Here is a 19,741-nt window from a genome sequence, read left to right as displayed (position 1 = left end):
GATAAGTAGATGGACGAGAGGGGTATGAATGGTTATGGTCCAGGTGCGGTTTGATGGAACTAGGCAGAATAACAGTTCAGCACGGACTAGATGGGGGAAGTAACTGGTTTCTGTGCTGTGGTACCCTATGACTAAATCAGGTAACATATCAGAATAGAAATGAGCAGATTGTATAAGCATATAGGGAACATGTACTAGCAGGAAGTCCAATCAAACACAATATTGCCCAGTATTAATAATAATTCTGTGAAACAATTTATGGTCTTTGAACCTGACCCTCAAACGAATCAAAAACTGGTTAATCGTTGTTTTAAAAAGTACGGGACTTATGCATGAATTTGTTGTGAAAACCTCATTTCCTTTGACTAGTCCGTGCAGTTGCCTAATCAGATATCTGAGACCTTTGCTGATTGAGGTTCACCATGGAGATTGCGTCCCAGCTGTCTACATGGTAGTCAAGCCAGGGCAGTACAATATGGAGAGCAAGCTGTTGCCCATGCAGCAGGGTCTCCCTCTCCATGCAGTGATAAATCCAAAGGAAAGGCAGGGATGTATACAGTTTGGCACCAGTGGCGTTGCAGGAGTTGAAGGTCAGTGTTGAACTCAACATAGGACTCACCACTAACAATGTAGAGGTGTGCGGAGGTGCAGCTAGGTGGGAGGAGGTAGAGGTGGAGGCGAAGGCAAGGCAAGGCAAAGGCAAGTGGAGGTGGGAGCAAGGGAAGTCCCGATGGCTGATCGATTTAACTGCCGGGCCAACTTAGCCAAATCGTGGCGGCAGAGACCAGGCCCCAGAGCTGTCTGAGAATGAGGAATGACCCGATGTTTGGGCAATTTAAGCACTGGGCCAGATTGAAAAGGTCAGGGTGCCGGAACAGGAGGCAAGAGATGGGTCAGTTCTGCCTGGTTCTGCTCACTGCTCTGCGATGCTTAGTCAGCTCTGCGCTGAACTCAGGCCGTGCCGTGGCCTGAGCTGGCTGCAGTGATACCTGGCTTCATGTCTGTGGTCCCGCGATGTTTACTCAGCTCTGCGCTGAACTGAGGTTGTGGCTGTTCCAGCTCCCGGGATGCATGGCTTTGTGTATTTCGTAAAACTTCATGTTGGGTGCTATTTGTTTACTTTTATTGTTTGCACAATTTTTTCTCCCTCTCTGCGCACTGAGTGTTTGATGGCCTTTTATTTAATGTGTTCTTTTGGGGTTTCTTTGTTTGTGGCTGCCTGTAAGGAGAGGGATCTCAATGTTAATACATACTTTGATAATAAATGTACTTTGAACTTTGAGCTTTGGATTATCTTAGGGACTCCAGCTCTGGATTTTTCCCTCGGGGTTAACACCCGATGCCTTCCCCACGAGTGGGTATCGCTGCAGGGCAGCGGAGGTTTGATATCAGAATATTCCTTCTCCTAGGTGAGCTGCCAACCACGGCTGATGAGCCCAATCTACCCAAAGTGACTGGTTTTAAGGCATCAGTAATCCACCTTTTCCCCTTTCCCTGTTAGTAGAAACTGTTCTGCCAGATTAGTAGCTAAACTACAGGTTAAGGCCTGGAGCTGGACTTGGCTGTCGGAGCCTATTTGAGATGAATGCTTTTGGGAGCATTTAATAGGTAGTGGGAGCTTATCCCAACTGCCCTGCCAGCCCTGGCTACAACAAGCTTAAGGAACCAATCAGATACCAGTGCTGCCATTTTATCAGTGAGGATCAAAATGAGTATTACCTAGAGACTTAGTTACCCACAGATGTTGTTATGTAGGGCTCAATAAGCAAGATTATCCAAATAAGATTCAGAGACTAATATTTGATTTTGTGTATATCATTGGAGCTATATTAGAGTTTTAGGTGAATTAACTCGTTTTTCTTTGATTTTAAAAATAGCAAAGAAAGTCAGGAAAATATCTGCAGAAGCAAAGCCCCCAGAGAAGAATCAAACTGGTAGTCTGATCTTGGAAAATGCACAGACGAAAAATCTGTCAAAAGAGGAGAATTTGTTCCCGAAAATACATTCCAAAACCTCAAAGAAGAAAGATGCAACACAGCTAAAATCTGAGGAGGAGGGCGCGAAAACAAAGAGAAAACAAAGAAGTAAGTTTTGTGCAAACAACAGGAATTCTGCAGATGCTGAAAATTCAAGCAACACACATCAAAGTTGCTGGTGAACGCAGCAGGCCAGGCAGCATCTGTAGGAAGAGGTGCAGTCGACGTTTCAGGCCGAGACCCTTCGTCAGGACTAACTGAAGGAAGAGTGAGTAAGGGATTTGAAAGTTGGAGGGGGAGGGGGAGATCCAAAATGATAGGAGAAGACAGGAGGGGGAGGGATAGAGCCAAGAGCTGGACAGGTGATAGGCAAAAGGGGATACGAGAGGATCATGGGACAGGAGGTCTGGGAAGAAAGACAAGGTCCCGATGTGGCCTTTTATATATTGGCGAGACCCGACGCAGACTGGGAGACCGCTTTGCTGAACATCTACGCTCTGTCCGCCAGAGAAAGCAGGATCTCCCAGTGGCCACACATTTTAATTCCACATCCCATTCCCATTCTGACATGTCTATCCACGGCCTCCTCTGCTGTAAAGATGAAGCCACACTCAGGTTGGAGGAACAACACCTTATATTCCGTCTGGGTAGCCTCCAACCTGATGGCATGAACATCGACTTCTCTAACTTCCGCTAAGGCCCCACCTCCCCCTCGTACCCCATCTGTTACTTATTTTTATGCACACATTCTTTCTCTCACTCTCCTTTTTCTCCCTCTGTCCCTCTGAATATACCTCTTGCCCATCCTCTGGTTCCCCCCCCCCCTTGTCTTTCTTCCCGGACCTCCTGTCCCATGATCCTCTCGTATCCCCTTTTGCCTATCACCTGTCCAGCTCTTGGCTCTATCCCTCTCCCTCCTGTCTTCTCCTATCATTTTGGATCTCCCCCTCCCCCTCCAACTTTCAAATCCCTTACTCATTCTTCCTTCAGTTAGTCCTGACGAAGGGTCTTGGCCTGAAACGTCGACTGCACCTCTTCCTACAGATGCTGCCTGGCCTGCTGCGTTCACCAGCAACTTTGATGTAAGTTTTGTGCTTTAATGACATTCTCATGAGATTTTGAGTTGATAACTGAGAAAATAAATCTAAAACATTAAAATAATTGTGAAAATTGATACCATGTAGAAACGTAGAGCTGGAAAACAGATGCATGAGGAAAAATTGGATCAGAACGAGAGGGAATGAACAGAAAAATCTGCTAAAATTGCACTGTGTGAAAGTAGGAGACTTTCATATAGGACATTTTTAGTTTTATTTGTAATTTAATGTTTTTGGTTTTTGTTTAATATACACTTAGTGGGCCACTTTATTAGATACACCTGTACATCTGCTCGTTAATGCAAATATCTGATCAACCAATCACATAGAAGCAACTCAAAGCATAAAAGTATGCAGTCATGATAAGAGGTTCAGTTGTTGTTCAGATCAAACATCAGAAAGGGGAAGAAATGTCACAACCAAGTCCAGCTCCTGGCCTTAACCGGTAGCTTAGCTATTAAGCTGGGTATGACAGTTTCTACTGTGAGTGATGGCAAACCTGGTTCTGATAAGGGTCTCTATTTTCGACTGAGAGTGGGAAGGGGGTAGAAAGAGGTTGGGAAAAGGGGAAGGGAAAGTGGAGGGAGCAGGAAGCACCGGAGAGACATTCTGTAATGACCAATAAACCAATTGTTTGCAATCAAATAATCTTACCTGGTGTCTCCTAGCTGGGTGTGTCTGCACCATGACACCACCCCACCCACCCTCCACCCTGGCGTTCATTCTCTACCACCTGTCCCATAGCCCTCCCACAGTGCTCCACCCTCGCCATACCCAGCATCCTTTGCTTCTGCTAGATTGAGAAACTCGTTTACAGCTCCACAAATACAGTACTGAGCAAAGGTCTTAGGTATGATATATATGTGTGTGTGTGTGTGTGTGTGTGTGTATGTATGCCTAAGGACTTTTACACAGTGCTGTAGTGTCTTGAGATTCATTTTTTTTACAGGCATTTGCATTGAAATAAAGAAACACTGGAATTTATGAAAAACTATACACTAACACTGAGGAGCAATCAATGTGCATCAGAAGACACATTGTGCAAATAAAACTTGAATTATTGAGAGCATGGGAACATGATATCAGGAGTGATGCAGGATTTAGATTTGAAATATCAGCTTCTCCATTCCACACTGCCCCTGCTCCCCACCATAAATGCTGCTTGACCCACTGGGTTTCTCTGCCAGATTGTTTGTATCTCTGTTTTGTACTCTGCAGCAAAATGCTGGAGGAACTCAGTAGGTCAGGCATTTTCTGTGGAAATGAACAACAGTCAACGTTTCAGGCTGAGACCCTCCTTCAGGACTGGAGAAGAAGGAATCTGATAGGAGAGGAGAGTGGACCATAGGAGAAAGTAAAGGAGGAGGGGAACTAGGGGGAGGTGAGAAGAGGTAAGAGGCTAGAATGGGGAATAGATGGGGGGGAGGGAAAATCGATGTTCTTACCATCAGGTTGGAGTCTGCCCAGGTGGTATGTAAGGTGTTGCTCTTCCACCTTGAGGGTGGCCTCATCGTGACACAAAAGTAGGCCATGGACTGACACTTTGGAACCTCATATTCTGCCTGGGAAGCAACCTACCTAAGGCCATGAACATCAATTTCTCTAGCTTCAGGTAATTTCTCACCCTCCACCTTCTCTCTTCTTCCATTGCTCACTTTGTTGTTCATTTAAATAATTCAGTATCTTTTATATGCCAAAAGGCATGAATTGTATACATCATCACACTACCACGTGATACATGCGCCCCTTGCTTAAAGCAAATCTGCAGTTACACACACATTTTGTATTCCCTTGTCTTCATTTGAATTAGTTTCATGTTTTGAAGGTACAAAGTATAACACCATGACTTTAGTAATTCTAATGATTTTTCATGCACTATCTGGTGACTTTATCATGTTACAGGAAACCCCAAAATTAACTTTATATTCAAGGCACAGTACCAATGATGTTATGAATGCTGCCAGAAGATGCAAAATCCATATTTTCCTTTAGTTTCTACAGGAGAAATTGACCTTGCTAAGAAGACACAAGTCTCCACACCAACAAAGATGGAACCCACACATATAAAAAAGGAAGCAGACACGAAAGAACATATAGGTAAGTCTTTCTTGTGCGTCATTATATTTTTCAATACACCGAGAAGCCAGGCATTTTCTTTGAAAAAGCAGAAAACGTGTCCATAGAGGTCCTCCTTGGATTTACCTCAGAACTAATCTAAAACATGGACCCTAAAATGTTTTATTGTTTTTCTGTATCAGGTTCTTGCACAGAGTGATTTCTGCAACAGTTAAAAACAAGGACTGAGGTTCTTGAAAAAAAAATAATTGGGCTAAAATGTACCTGGCCACAACTGAGGAGGAGACTGATGGAGAGGTGCTTTCGTTGGTTATTGTATTCCTGACATACTCTATGTATTCCAGTATGGACGTCAGGAAGTTAGGAGTTTAAAGAGGTTTGGTATGTCACCAGAGACTGTAGCAAGCTTCTACAGATGTACCGTGGAGAGCATTCTGACTGGTTGTATCACCAGCTGGTATGGAGGGGCCACTGCACAGGATGAGAAAAACCTATAGATAGGCTGCAAACAGCCAGCTCCATCACAGGCACTTACAGTACCTGCCCAGCATTGAGAACATCTTCAAAAGCCGATGCCTCAAAAAGGCAGCAACACCATTCAGGAACCACATCACCAGGACTTGCCCGCTTCTCATTGCTACCATCAGGTAGAAGGTAGAGAAGAATGAAGGCACACACTTAATGTTTTAAGAACATTTTCTTCCCTTCCACCATCATATTTCTGATCAGCATCCAAATCTCAGAAGCTGATGTAGTTGGGAGCATCTCATTACTGGACCCCCCCCCCCCCCCCCCCCCCACCTTGCCACGGCCAGCACCTGATGGCCCTGGTTACTTGGAGAGATGGCGATGGTAATCGCGGATGAGGGTCGGATGCAGGATGCCTCTTTCCGGCACCCAGCACCTCCCCTCCAGTCTAAATCCCTCCCAGTCCACGAAGTATTGAACAGTACACGAATCCAAAAAGTCCTTTCACGGAGAAGACCTGTTACCCTTCTATAAACCTGGGTGGCGGTGGGGTTGATGGTAGTGGGGCTAAGGGGCTAAAGGGCTGGTGCAGGCAGGTTTTAATTTAGAGACCAATCATAAACACGAGAAAGCCTGCAGATGCTGGAAATCCAGAGCAACACACCCAAAATGCTGGAGGAACTCAGCAGGCCAGGCAGCATCTGTGGAAAGCGTTCAGTCGACATTTTGGGCTGAGACCTTCATCAGGACTGGGGGAAGGATATGAGGAGTCAGAGAAAGAAGGTTGGGGGAGCGGAGGAGGAACTACAAGGTGATAAGAGAAACCGGAAGAGGAGGAGGGGTGAAGTAAAGAGCTGAGAAGTGGATTAGTGGAAGAGATACAGGACTGGAGAAGGGGGAATCTAATAGAAGAGGACTGAAGGCCATGGAAAAGGGAAAAGGAGGAGGAGCACCAGAGGGAGGTGATGGGGAGCCAAGGAGATAAGGTGAGAGAGGGAAAAGATGACGGGGGTGGGGGTCTTTACCGCAAGTTCTAGAAATCAATGTTCATGCCATCAGGTTGGAGGCTACTCAGACAGAATATAAGGTGTTGTTCCTCCAACCTGAGTGTGGCCTCATTGTGACAGTACAGTAGACTGACATGTCGGAATGGGAATGGGAAGTGGAATTAAGATGGGTAGTGTTACGCACCCCGTAACTGGGTTGCCAAACCAGCAGGAATGGAACGCTCGTTGGAGTCTGGGTTACTAGGAACTAATAAAGTTTTATTAAAGACATAAGTAATACAGTACTCTAATCGTAAGGATATCAGTGTAACAGGTTAGCAATGATATTACACACGTATACACAGAAATAGGGTAATAGGAATCAACCAAGCTCTATCGCAGACTAGGGGTAAAATGATCAGTCTTAAGTGAAGCAGAGTTCAGTTCAGTTTAGTGCAGTTCGCAGTAATCGCTGTTGTACCGTTGAGGAGAGAGAGAGAGAGAGAGATGCAATTTGGTTCAGGCAGACCTTTGATGTCTTCGCAGTTGGTTTCAGGCAGACCCTTTTATGTCTTCTAATCCCCGCTGTGGTTTCCGACTGTGACCCTTCCGTTCCGGATACAATCGTTCTTCCGCGGTGAACCCGGCACCCAGGCAAGGGCGGACACACGCCCCAGGTTCCCACCGATCGTACCTTTACACCCTGTGAGCCTCTGGTCGGTTCCTGCGAACCGGACCTCCAAACTCCCACCACTTGTGGGGGTACACTGCTCTTTCCAGGGTCTCGTGGTGTGTTGCGTGCCTTAGCAAACCTGCTCTTTTTATCCCTCTGCTGGGGTATCACCTGTCCATCAAACTTCAAACAGTTCAGGTTCAAAGCAACCGGTCTGTCAATATTCTGAATTGTGTTACTTTTCCATTAATCCCTCTCTTCTATCTTATTAGCACTTTGAATGTTTCTCCATTGTCTTTCTTATCTCTCTCATTAGCATCAATCGTCCGATAGCTTTGCTTGGCATCACAGTAGCCACTGGGAGATCCCGCATCTTTTGGCAAACGGAGCGTAGGTGCTCGGTGAAGCAGGCTCCCAATCTACATCGGGTCTCATTGACATACAGGAAGCCACACTGGGAGCACCGGATACATTAGGTGAACCCAACAGACTGATAGGTGAAGTGTCGCCTCACCTGGAAGGACTGTTTGGGGTCCTGAATGGTAGCGAGGGAGGAGGTGTAGGGGCAAGTATAGCACTTGTTCTGCTTGCAAGGATAAGCGCCAGGAGGGAGATCAGTGATGAGGGATGAATGGATGGGGAATCACGTTGGAAGTGATCTCTGCAGAAAGCAGGAAGTGGGGGGGGGAGGGAAAGATGTGCTTGGAGACCCTGCGGAAACAGGTAGCTTGCTCCACAATCTTCCATTGGAATTCAGTGTTTTATGGAATTTGGCCTTCTGTGATCAAAAGTTCATTTATTAGATTTGATTCTACTAGTCAGTGGAATCTATAAAATATTGTGGTCATGCTTACTAAGCTGTTCTCCCACTTGCACCTTTGATAAAACCATCATAGGAGAGAGAAGCAGGGTTAGTCCATGTTGGCGCTCATCAGGCAGCACTACCTTACTTTCCATTTTTCTATTTTCTATTTATGATTTATAATTTAAATTTTTAATATTTACTATCGATTTGTAATCCAGGGAGCAGGAAGCGCAGAATCAAATATCGCTGTGATGATTGTACGTTCTAGTATCAATTGTTTGGCGACAATAAAGTAAAGATAGCATAGTGTTTAGCACAACGCTTTACAGTACCAGTGACCCGGGTTCAATTCCTGCTGCTGTTTGTACATGCTCCCTGTGACTGTGTGGATTTCCCTTGAGTGCTCCAGTTTCCTCCCATAGTCCAAAGACATACCAGTTAGTAGTTTCATTGGTCATTGTGAATTATCGCGTGATTAGGCTAGGGTTAAATCAGAGGTTACTGGGTGGTATGGCTTGATGGGCCAGAAGGGTCTATTTCGCACTGTATCTCAATAAATTAAAAAAAGCCCTCTCTACTATGCATTAAGATTATTACTGCTTGTGCATTTTCCTGTCCAAGCCTATTTCACTTTAGTTCCTTGTGCTTGATCTCAGTATTGAGTGTATTTAGCGATTAGCACGGGCAATCCACAGCCTAGTGGAGAGAAATTCAAAGATTCAGTCCTAATTGTCTAATCCCCTGAGATGAGACTAGGTTCAGCAGATCATAATAATAACTCTGCCCCTCCTCCTAACCATTTCTGAAGAAAGGGGAGCAAATGATAAGGCAGCTTTATAAAACACTGGTTAATCCACACTTCCAGCATGGAAAGAAGCCTCCCCTCCACTGAGCACATCTACATGGAGTGCTGTCGCAGTAAAGCAACATCCACCATCAAGGGTCTCCACACCATGCAGAACATGCTCACTTCTCACTGCTGTCATCAGGAAGGTGGTACAGGAGCCTCAGGACTCACACCACCACCACCAGGTTCGGGAACAGTTATTACCCCTCAACCATCAGCTCTTGAACCAGTGGGGATAACTTCACTCAACTTCACCCACCCCATCACTGAACTGTTCCCACAATCTATGGACTCACTTTCAACGACCCTTCATTTCATGTTCTTGATAGTTACCACTTACTTATTATTATCGGGGGTTTTTTTTTGTATTTGTTGTTTGTCCATCCTCTTAGGTACAGTCTTTCATTGTTTCTATTGTGTTTCTTGGATTTACAGAGTTATGCCTGCAAGAAAGTAAGTCTCAGGGTTGTATATGGTGACGTATACATATGTACTTTGCTAATAAATTTACTTCGAACCTGAATTATTGTGTTCAGCTCTTATTATCTCATTTTAGGAAGAATGTAAAAGTTTCAGAGGGGATTCGGAAGGTATACACTAAACACTAGACACTAGAACACTACAGCACAGTACAGGCCCCTTCGGCCCTCGATGTTGTGCTGACCCATATATTTCTTAAAAAAAAGTACTAAACCCACACCACCCCGTAACCCTCTATTTTTCTTTCATCCATGTGCCTGTCCAACAGGCTGTTAAATACCCCTAATGTACCACCATCCCTGGCAAATCATTCCAGGGACCCACAACCCTCTGTGTAAAAAACTTACCCCTGATGTCTCCCCTAAACTTTCCTCCATTAACTTTGTACATATGCCCTCTGGTGTTTGCTATTCGTGCCCTGGGAAACAGGTACTGGCTATTCACCCTATCTATGCCTCTCATAACCTTGTAGACCTCTATCAAGTCCCCTCTCATCCTTCTACACTCCAAAGAGAAAAGTCCCAGCTCTGCTAACCTTGTCTCATAAGACTTGTTTCCCAATCCAGGCAACATCCTGGTAAATCTCCTCTGCACCCTCTCCATAGCTTCCACGTCCTTCCTATAATGATGTGACCAGAACTGAACACAATACTCTTAAGTGTAGTCTCACCAGAGGTTTGTAGAGCTGCAACATGACCTCTCTACTCTTGAACTCAATCTCCCTATTAATGAAGCCTAGCATCCCATAGGCCTTCTTAACTATCCTAACAACCTGTGCAGCGACCTTGAGGGATGTATGGATTTGAACCCCAAGGTCCCTCTGTTCATCCACACTCTTAAGTAACCGACCATTAACCCTGTACTCAGCCTTCTGGTTTGTCCTTCCAAAATGCATCACTTCACACTTATCCGGATTGAACTCCATCTGCCACTTTTCTGCCCAACTCTGCATCCTGTCTATATCCTCTTGTAACCCTCGACAACCTACAGCTCCATCCACAACTCATCCAATCTTTGTGTCATCTGCAAACTTACTCACCCATCCTTCTGCCTCTTCATCCAGGTCATTTATAAAAATCACAAAGAGCAGGGGTCCCAGGACAGATCGTTGCAGCACTAGTCACCGACCTCCAGGCAGAATACTTTCCTTCCACTACTACCCTCTGTTTTCTTCCTGTAAGCCAATTTTTTATCCAAACAGCCAAGGTTCCACTGATCCCATGCCTCCTGACTTTCTGGATGAGTCTCTCCTGGGGGACTGTGTCAGATGCCTTGCTAAAATCCATGTAGACCACATCTACCGCCTACCCTAATCAATTTCTTATGTTACCTCTTCAAAAAACTCAATTAGGCTCATGAGGCACGACCTTCCCTTCACAAAGCCATGTTGACTATCCTTGAGTAGACTGTACTTCTCCAAGTGCTCGTAGATCCTATCCTAAAGAATTCTTTCCAATAGTTTGCAGACCACCGACGTAAGACTCACCAGTCTATAGTTCCCAGGATTCTCCCTATTACCTTTTTTAAACAAGGGAACTACATTTGCCATTCTCTAATCCTCCAGCACCTCCCCTGCAGCCAAAGAGGATTCAAAGATCATAGCTACTGCTCCAGCGATCTCTTCTCTCACTTCCTACAGCATTCTGGGGTATATTACATCCAGCCCTGGGGACTTATCAACCTGGATGTTTTTAAGAAGATCCTACACTTCTTCTTCCTTAATCTCCATATTGTCCAGCACACAGGCCTGTTCTGTTTCAACCTCACCCTGATGAAAGTCCTTTTCACTTGTGAATACTGAAGCAAAGTATTCATTTAGGACCTCCCCAACCTCCTCTGCCTCCAGGCACATGTTACCTTCTTTATCCTTTAGCGGCCCCGCCTTCATTCTTGTCATCCTTCTGTTCTTCACATATGCATAGAACGCTTGGGGTTCTCCTTAATCCTACATGCCAAGGCCTTCTCATGCCCCCTTCAAGCTCTCCTAAGTCCTTTCTTGAGCTCCTTCCTGGCTACCCTATATTTCTCATGAGCCCCTCCTGCTTCCTGCTTCTTATATGTAACATATGCTTCCTTCTTCCTCTTGACGAGTTGCCTCATGTGTTTCGTCAGCCACAGTTCCCTTTTCCTACCATTTTTTCCTTGTCTCAGTGGGACAAACCTATCCTGAATCCAGCACAAGTAGTCCCTAAACTTCCTCCACATTACTTCTGTGCTTTCACCCTTGAACACCTGTTTCCAATTTACTCTCGCTAGTTCCTGCCTCATCCCTTCATAGTTAGCCCTTCCCCAGTTAAGCACTTTCCCATTTTGTCTGTTTTTATCCTTTTCCATAGCTATGCTGAAGCTAAGGGAGTTGTGGTCACTCTCACCAAAATACTCCCCCACCAAGAGGTCTGCCACCTGACCAGGTTCATTACCCAGAAATAGATCCAGTATGGCCTCTCCTCCTGTCGGCCGGTCCACATACTGTGTCAGGAATCCTTCTTGAACACACCTGACAAATTCAGCCCCATTTATCCCCCTTGCAGTCAGGAGGTGCCAGTCAATATGAGGGAAGTTGAAATCACCCATAACTAAAACCCTGTATTTCCTGCACCATTCTAAAATCTGCCTGCTTATCTGCTCCTTAGTGTCCCGAGGGCTATTTGGGAGCCTATAGATTACTTCCAGCACAGTGATTGATCCCTTCCTATTTCTGACTTACACCCAGACCGACTCAGTGGACACTCCCTCTGCAACGTCCTCCCTTTCTATAGCGTGATACTATCCCTGACCAGTAACGCTACTCCCCCCCCCCTTTTCTACCTCCCATTCTATTCCTTTTACAACATCTAAACCCCAGTACCTGCATCAGCCAATCCTGCCCTTCCTCCACCCAAGTTTCAGTAACTTTCGGGTATTTACCAGAGAAATCCAGGGTGTTTCTCATTGGAGAGATGAAGGATGAGGGCTGACTTCATAGAGGTGTATAGGATTATGAAAGGCATAGATAGGGTGGATAGCCAGCTCCTTTTCCCAGGTTGGCAATGACCAATAGTAGAAGACATCCATTGAAGGTGAGTGAAGGAACGTTTAGGGGAGATGAGAGGTGTAAGATTTTTTTTTACTCAGTGTAGTAAGTGCCTGGAATCCCTGTCTGGAGTGGTGGTAGAGGTAGATACATTGGGGACATTTAAAAAACACTTAGATAGATGTAACATTCATGTAAGAAAAATGGAGGATTATAGTCTGTGGAGGAGGGAAGGGAAAGATTGAATGTGAATAGGTTTATATAGGGTCACCAAAACATGATGAGCCAAATGGTCTATAGGGTTATATATTCTTTGTTATGCTTCTGTTATTTACTGCAGGTAAATTTTTCTTATTGTAGACGTGCCGGTGACCAAAAAGCACCCTGAAAAGAAACAAGTAGTAAAACGCAGACAGTGGGCCCAGAAAACTATGAGTGCAAGTAAGTGATATTTAGCTTCTGTGAGAGTGAAAATGCTGCTGTCCTTAATCTTAAAAGCAGGGGCATCCTCCTGCTCAAGATAGCAGACACGTGAACAGCAAATCAGGGACATAAGAAATTCTGCAGACATTGGAAATCCAGAGAAACTCACACAGAATGCTAAAGGAACTCCGCAGGTCAGGCAGCATCAGTGGAGTGTGTTATGTTTTGTATCTCATAAAACTAATTGAAAGAAAAATGCTGGAGTCTGGGATAATGTGTCTACTAAATTTTGCTTTCCTTTTCTCTAGTGAGGCACACACATACGATGTGATGGTGTAATAACGTATGCCGTTCACATACTTATACATATAGCCCATAATTATTATTATCACCCAGTATTCACTATTTATGAACCCATGAATAGTCTATTTTTGGCTTTTTAAAAAATCAACCATGTCTCTCCCTCTTCTGATGAAACGTATGCTGCACATTTTTTTTTGTCAAACATCTCTCTCTCCTCAGGATAAAAATCTTGTTGTGTGTTTTCTAACTGAAAGGTCTTACTGTGCTTCAACATGTGGATAGTCATCTTGGACTCATTTAAAACTTCTTTGTGCCTACTGTTATGTTTTGAAACTCCAAAAACTAATCAGAAGAACTACACGGGGGCCGGGGATAACGCATCCACTCAGTTTTACTTTCCTTTTCTTTAGTGAGGTGCGTTCATGTGAAGTGGTAGTGTAACAACGTATGCCATTGACTTACTTCATACGTATAACCCCCAGTGAAATGTATTGTTTGACTTAACGACCAACATAGTCCAAGACAGTACCTACAAGTGTCACCATGCCTTCAGAGTCAATATAAAATGTGCATGACTTACTAAACCTCACCTGTACGTGTCCTGGATGTTTGGGAAAGTCGGAGCACCCGGAAGAAACTCATTCGGTTATGGAGAGAATTTATCTACTTCTTCTGCACATAGTACTCTAAACGTGGCCTAACCAAAATGTTATACAGCTGCAACATATCTCTTATACCCAACAGTCTAACTGATAAAGGCAAGCATGCTGTATGCATTCTTTACCACCTATCAATGTGCGTTGCCACTTTCAGGGAACTGTACACCCTGTAATCCTTCTAAAGGTCGTACCATTTACTAGAAAGTTGACTCTTACATTTGGCCTTCCAAAGTGCACACGTTAAGCTTGTCCAGATTTGTCTCATCTACCATTTTTCTGCACAAAGTTCAACCAATCTTATCTTTCTGTGTTCTTGTCACAGCCTTCCTCGTGATATATAATTTTATGTTATATACAAATTTACTAATCAGAACATTTTCTGCCATGTCATTAACATACTGCATATCCCAGCAAAAGAGGAGCCAACACTGATCCTTGTGGATTAGAAATAGCCACAGACTTCCAGTCAGAAAAGCACCGCTCCCACCAATACTTGGTGTCTTCTATGACCATGCTAATCTTGGACACAATTTACCATCTCAGCAACTTCATCTTCTGGACTAGCCTATCATGAGGGACCTTGTCAAATGCTTTCGACATCTACTGCCCTAGCCTCATTCATCATCTTCATTACTTCCTCACAAGATTCAATTAAATTGAAATGTTACCCCAAATGCTTATTCCTCTCCAGAATGCTGCCTGACCTCTTGTTTAAGAGCTTGATGGTTGAAGGATAATATCTGTTCCTTCACCTGGTGGTGTCGGATCTAACGCTCCTGTACCTCCTTCTTGATGGCATCTGTGAGGAGAGAACATGGCCTGGATAGTGGGGTTTTTTGATGATGGATGTTGCTTTCCCACGATAGCGCTCTTTGTAGATGTGCTCAGTGGTGGCAAGGGCTTTATCCAAGATAGACAGGGCTGTATTCGCAATTCATTGTAGGCTTTTCTGTTCAACAGTGCTGGTGTTACCATACCCAGCTGTGATGCAACCAGTCAATATACTCTCTACTGCACATGTATAGAAGTTTTTCAAAGTTTTAGATGACGTACAGAATCTTTGCAAACTCCCAAGGAAGAAGAGGCACTGCTGTGCTTTCTTTGTAATGGCCCTCAAGTGCTGGGCCCAGGTCAGATCCTCTAAAATGATAACACCAAGGAATTTAAAATTGCTGATCCTCTGATAACTTCACTCATCCCAATACTGACTTGTTCCCACAACCTGTGGACTTTCAATGATTCTTCATCTCATGTTCTCGATATTTATTGGTTATTTAATTTTTTTTTCTCTTTTGTATTGGACATTTTGTTGTCTTTTGCATATTGGCTGTTTGTCCATCCTGTTATGTATGGTTTTTCACTGAATCTATTGTGTTTCTTTGTATTTACTGTGAATGCCCACAAGAAAATGAATCTCAGACTTGTACATGCTGATAAACATGCACCTTTATTATAAGTTGACTTTGAACTTTGACCTGCTGAGTTTTCCTGCATTTTGTATGGTGTTCATCTATTAAAGTTATTGCAATGTGAACTTTCAAGAACAGTTTATTGCTTTGAAGAAAGAAACACAAATTCTGAGAGCAATAATGTATTTTGTCAGACACACGGAGGAAACTTCTCAGATGTTCAAGATTCAAGATTGTTTAATGTCATTTCCAGTATACAAGTTTAAAGGAGAACAAAATAATTGTTACTCTGGATTTGATGCAGCACAAAAAATACAATAAGATAAAGAACACAATAAATATAAATACATAAGATGGGTTACGTATGGATTGTATGTCCATAAGGTGACGCTGGGTACTGGAGTGTCTATACATAAGGTGACTCTGACAGGAAATGATAAAGTAGTGATGGTTGGGGGTGTGGAGGGAAGTTTAGTGGGTGGAGATATTGATCAGCCTTACTGCTTGGGAAAAGTAAGTGTTTTTGAGATTTGTATTCCTGGCGTGGGTGCTACATAACCTCCTTCATGATGGGAGTAGGACAGATAGTCCATGAGTAGGGTGTGTGGGATCCTTCATGATATTGCTGGTCTTTTTCTAGCACCTTTCTGAATGTATGCCCTCAATGGCTGGTATGATGGAGCCGATGATGCGTCTGTTCGAACTGATCTGCTATGTCATTGACATTGTCTTTTTTACCTATTTCAGAAATGCAGGTAAAAAGATTTGAAGTTCTTGTCCTCTCCATGGTGAAAGGGAAGCCATGGAAATGTTATGGATGCAGAAAACAGCTCCTTGATGGAGAAGATCCAGACTTGGTATTGAAAACTGAAGATTTTCGAGAATACTTCTCTGGATGCAAACAGAAGCATCTTGCATTTAAGCCATCAAATGTATACTTCCATGTGAATGAGAAATGTGTAGAAAACAAGTATGGACCATTTCGTCAGCATAAGTTCACAGTGCCACACAATGTGCTAAAGCATTTAAATAGCACCCAATTCACAATGCTCAAAAGCATGAATATCATTCAAGGTGCAGATGATACAAAACGGAAAATTAAAACCCCGGGACATGATCTTAAACATGGAAAGCTAATGCAGTATAAGCTTGAAAAGGTAGAAGCTTCTCCTAGTTCCCAGTGCTGTCAGTCCTCTGTGAGTCATTGAATTCCAATGAGGGGAGGAGAAGATGGCAGCACGCGCGGCTGCTCCAAAATGATATCGTATTTGTAAGTAGGTACCATGCACAATCCTGATTTGATGGAGACAGACATGAGAAGCACGGAGGAACATCTGGAGAAACTTCTGAAATGCCCGCTTCGCGGCCACTGCTACTGTACAATTGAGAATCTCCGGAGGGGGAAGGCCCCAAGTCCTTGGCTTTGCCTATTGCCTGTTTTCAAGGCCGGGGTCGAAGCGCTTGGCAGAGATGGTGCTCGGTGCTCGGTGTCGGAGGGCTGGTCGGAGGCTCGAAGTTTTCGGACGGACTCAAGAGTCGGCTGTGGTCAGGTGCTTCCAGGGTGCTGCATCGGCAAGTTTGTGGCGCTGGAAGCTCATGACAGGGAGAGTTTTTCTTCCTTCTACCGTTTGCATGAGATGATGGGACTTTCAAGAGACTTTGGGACTTTTTTTTTACCGTGCCCATGGTCTGTTCTTTATCAAATTACGGTATTGCTTTGCATTGTTGTAACTATATGTTATAATTATGTGGTTTTTGTCAGTTTTTCAATCTTGGTTTGTCTTGTGTTTCTGTGATATCATTCTGGAGGAACATTGTATCATTTCTTAACGCATGCATTACGAAATGACAATAAAAGAGGAGTGTGTGTCCTCATAATCTAATCTAATCCACTTTCCAAGGTTATTGGGAATCAGACAGAACCAAACATTGAATGAGTCAAGGAATTTCATTAGAATCAACTAGGGTGGGATGGTGATCACTGAACAGCGCCAGCTATCACCAGTTGGGTTCAATTCCAACCTGATAGGAGTTTGCACATTCTCCCTGTGACTGCGTGGGTTTCCTCCCACATTCTGAAGGCATATGGTTATTGTTACTGAGTTATGGGCATGCTACATTGGCGCGAGAAATGTGCCGACACTTTCAGGATGCCCAGCGCAATCCTCGTTGATTTGATTTCACGGAAACACCACATTTCACTGTATGTTTCAATACTTTGATGTACAATAAACCAAATCTTATATCTTCTTCTAGGTACTAAGATTAAAATGCCATAAGATATAGGAGCAGGCCACTTAGCCCATTGAGTCTGCTCTGCCAATTCATCATGGCTGATCCATTTTTCTTCTCAGCCCCAGTCTCCTGCTTTTCCCCCGTAACCCTTCATGCCCTGACCAATCAAGAATTTATCTGCCTTAAATATACATTAAGACTTGGCCTCCACAGCTGCCTGTGGCAACGAATTCCACAGATTCACCACTGTCTGACTAAAGAAGTTCCTCCTCATCTCCATTCTAAAAGGATGCCGCTGTAATCTGAAGCTGTGGCCTCTAGTCTTGGACTCTCTCACCATGGGAAACATCCTCTTCATATCCACTCTATTATGCCTTTCACCATACGATAGGTTTCAATGAGGTCACCCTTCAATTCTCTGAATTCTAGTGAATACAATCCCAGAGCCATCAAGTGCTCTTCATATTAGATAGATAGATATACTTTATTGATCCCGAGGGAAATTGGGTTTCGTTACAGCTGCACCAACCAAGAATAGAGCGTAAATATAGCAATACAAAAACCACAAACAATCAAACAACAAAAAGCAAACTATGCCAGATGGAAAATAAGTCCAGGACCAGTCTATTGGCTCAGGGTGCCTGACCCTCCACGGGAGGAACTGCAAGTTGGATGGCCACGGGCAGGAACGACCTCCTGTGCCGCCCAGTGTTGTATCTCGGTGGAATGTGGCCGAAGTTCAACAGTAAAAAGTTCAATATCCAGTCTACAAACACATTCCTCGACCGTAATATGACCGGGATTGCACTATCTGTTGTTAGCCAGAACAGTAAGCACCCAACTCCTTTACGCTTACCGCTCTCAGTGCACTTCCGGTCAGCCGGAACGGTCTGGAAACCATCCATGGAGAAGTTTTGATCGGGTATGTCCTCGTGCAGCCCCGTTTCAGTAAAACACATAACACTACACTCCCAAAATGTTCTCTGACGCCTGACTAGCGCCGTGAACTCGTCCATTTTATTACCCACCGAACTCCTCTTCTCCATAAGTCTCTGTTGTCTCAATCCGGTCTTCTTTCCTCGACTTTGTGATCCCCCCCTGCATCCTCTGTGTGTTTTCCTCCAGATTTCAGCAGGGGTGTCCGCCGCTCTGCTCGCTAAACCAGCCGGCATTAACGCAAGCAGCTGGTCCCTGGAATACACAATGGGACCATGCTCCTGTCCTGCGTGTCTGGATGTAACTATTACAAGGCATTCAATCCTGGAATCATTTTTGTGAACAATCTTTGAACCCTCTCCAGTTTCAGTACATTCTTTCTAAGCTAAGGGTCCAAAACTGCTCACAGTACTCCAAGTGAGGCCTCACCAGTGTTTTACAAAGTCTCAATAGAGGAAATGGGAAAAAAAAATCAACTAATCTACCAAGGGTATGGGAACCTCAAAATAGAATCAGAAAGCAGGGAAGAAGGGGTGGGGCTTCAGTGAACTCAGAGTAAAAGAGATTGAAGCATTTTGCAGGTTAGAGAGGGTGAAGTATTCCTAAAATATGCTCAGGTTAATTTTCTAAAACTGTTCAATGAGGAAGGAGGTATTAAGGATCTGGTTCTGGAGAAAGTAGTGGATGGGGGAAATAGTGTCAAATGCACCAAGATTTTTAGGGGAATATTTAGGAGATAGTGATCAACGTATCATACAGTTTAGGGTAAAGATGAAAGATTAGGTTTATTTGAAACATGCAGTGAAATAAATAGTGTGTCATTGATGTACTGAGGGCAAGTCTGCAAGTGTCACCATGCTTCTGGCACCAACATAGGAAACCCACAACTCACTAACCCTTATCCTAACATTACATCTTTGGAATGTGTGAGCACCTGGAAGAAACCCTCATGGCAATGAGAATGTATAAACTCCTTAGAGTATCTGTGTGTGATGGTTTCTCTCCCTTTTGCCCTCTGCTGCCAGAGGAAGGCCCTTGTGTTTGAATGATCTCTTTCTCTCTTCCTCTATGCTGTCAGAGGATGGTGCCAGAGCAAGGCAAGGCTGTCTACAAGGAGAGTCAGAGCCATTTCTATTTCCTGAGGAGACTGAGGTCCTTTAATATCTGTCGGTCGATGCTGAGGATGTTCTACAAGTCTGTGGTGGCCAGTGCTATCATGTTTGCTGTTGTGTGCTGGGGCAGCAGGCTGAGGGTAGCAGACAGCAACAGAATCAACAAACTCATTCTTAAGGCCAGTGATGTTGTGGGGATGGAACTGGACTCTCTGATGGTGGTGTCTGAAAAGAAGATGCTGT

General features: G+C 44.2%; 1 protein-coding gene across 6 annotated transcripts in view; it reads left to right on the top strand.

Annotated features, from left to right (window-relative positions):
• LOC140210965 (uncharacterized) overlaps positions 1 to 17,395 on the top strand; it is a 99,517-nt gene extending 82,122 nt beyond the window's left edge. For 2 of the 6 annotated variants that reach the window (XM_072280266.1, XM_072280265.1), the window contains exons 7-10: positions 1,878 to 2,084; positions 5,066 to 5,170; positions 12,782 to 12,862; positions 15,963 to 17,391. In XM_072280266.1, the coding sequence (XP_072136367.1) occupies positions 1,878 to 2,084; positions 5,066 to 5,170; positions 12,782 to 12,862; positions 15,963 to 16,423 (854 nt within the window). In that variant the 3' untranslated portion in view covers positions 16,424 to 17,391. Of the gene's footprint in view, positions 1 to 1,877; positions 2,085 to 5,065; positions 5,171 to 7,592; positions 7,834 to 12,781; positions 12,863 to 15,962 lie in introns of those variants that run through there. The other 4 variants (XM_072280269.1, XM_072280268.1, XM_072280267.1 and 1 more) reach the window with 4 other exon arrangements.
• The last annotated feature ends 2,346 nt before the right edge of the window (positions 17,396 to 19,741 follow it).

This window comes from Mobula birostris, chromosome 16, assembly GCF_030028105.1.
Source record: "Mobula birostris isolate sMobBir1 chromosome 16, sMobBir1.hap1, whole genome shotgun sequence".
NCBI lineage: Eukaryota > Metazoa > Chordata > Chondrichthyes > Myliobatiformes > Myliobatidae > Mobula > Mobula birostris.
This window is presented reverse-complemented; position numbering and strand designations above follow the sequence as displayed.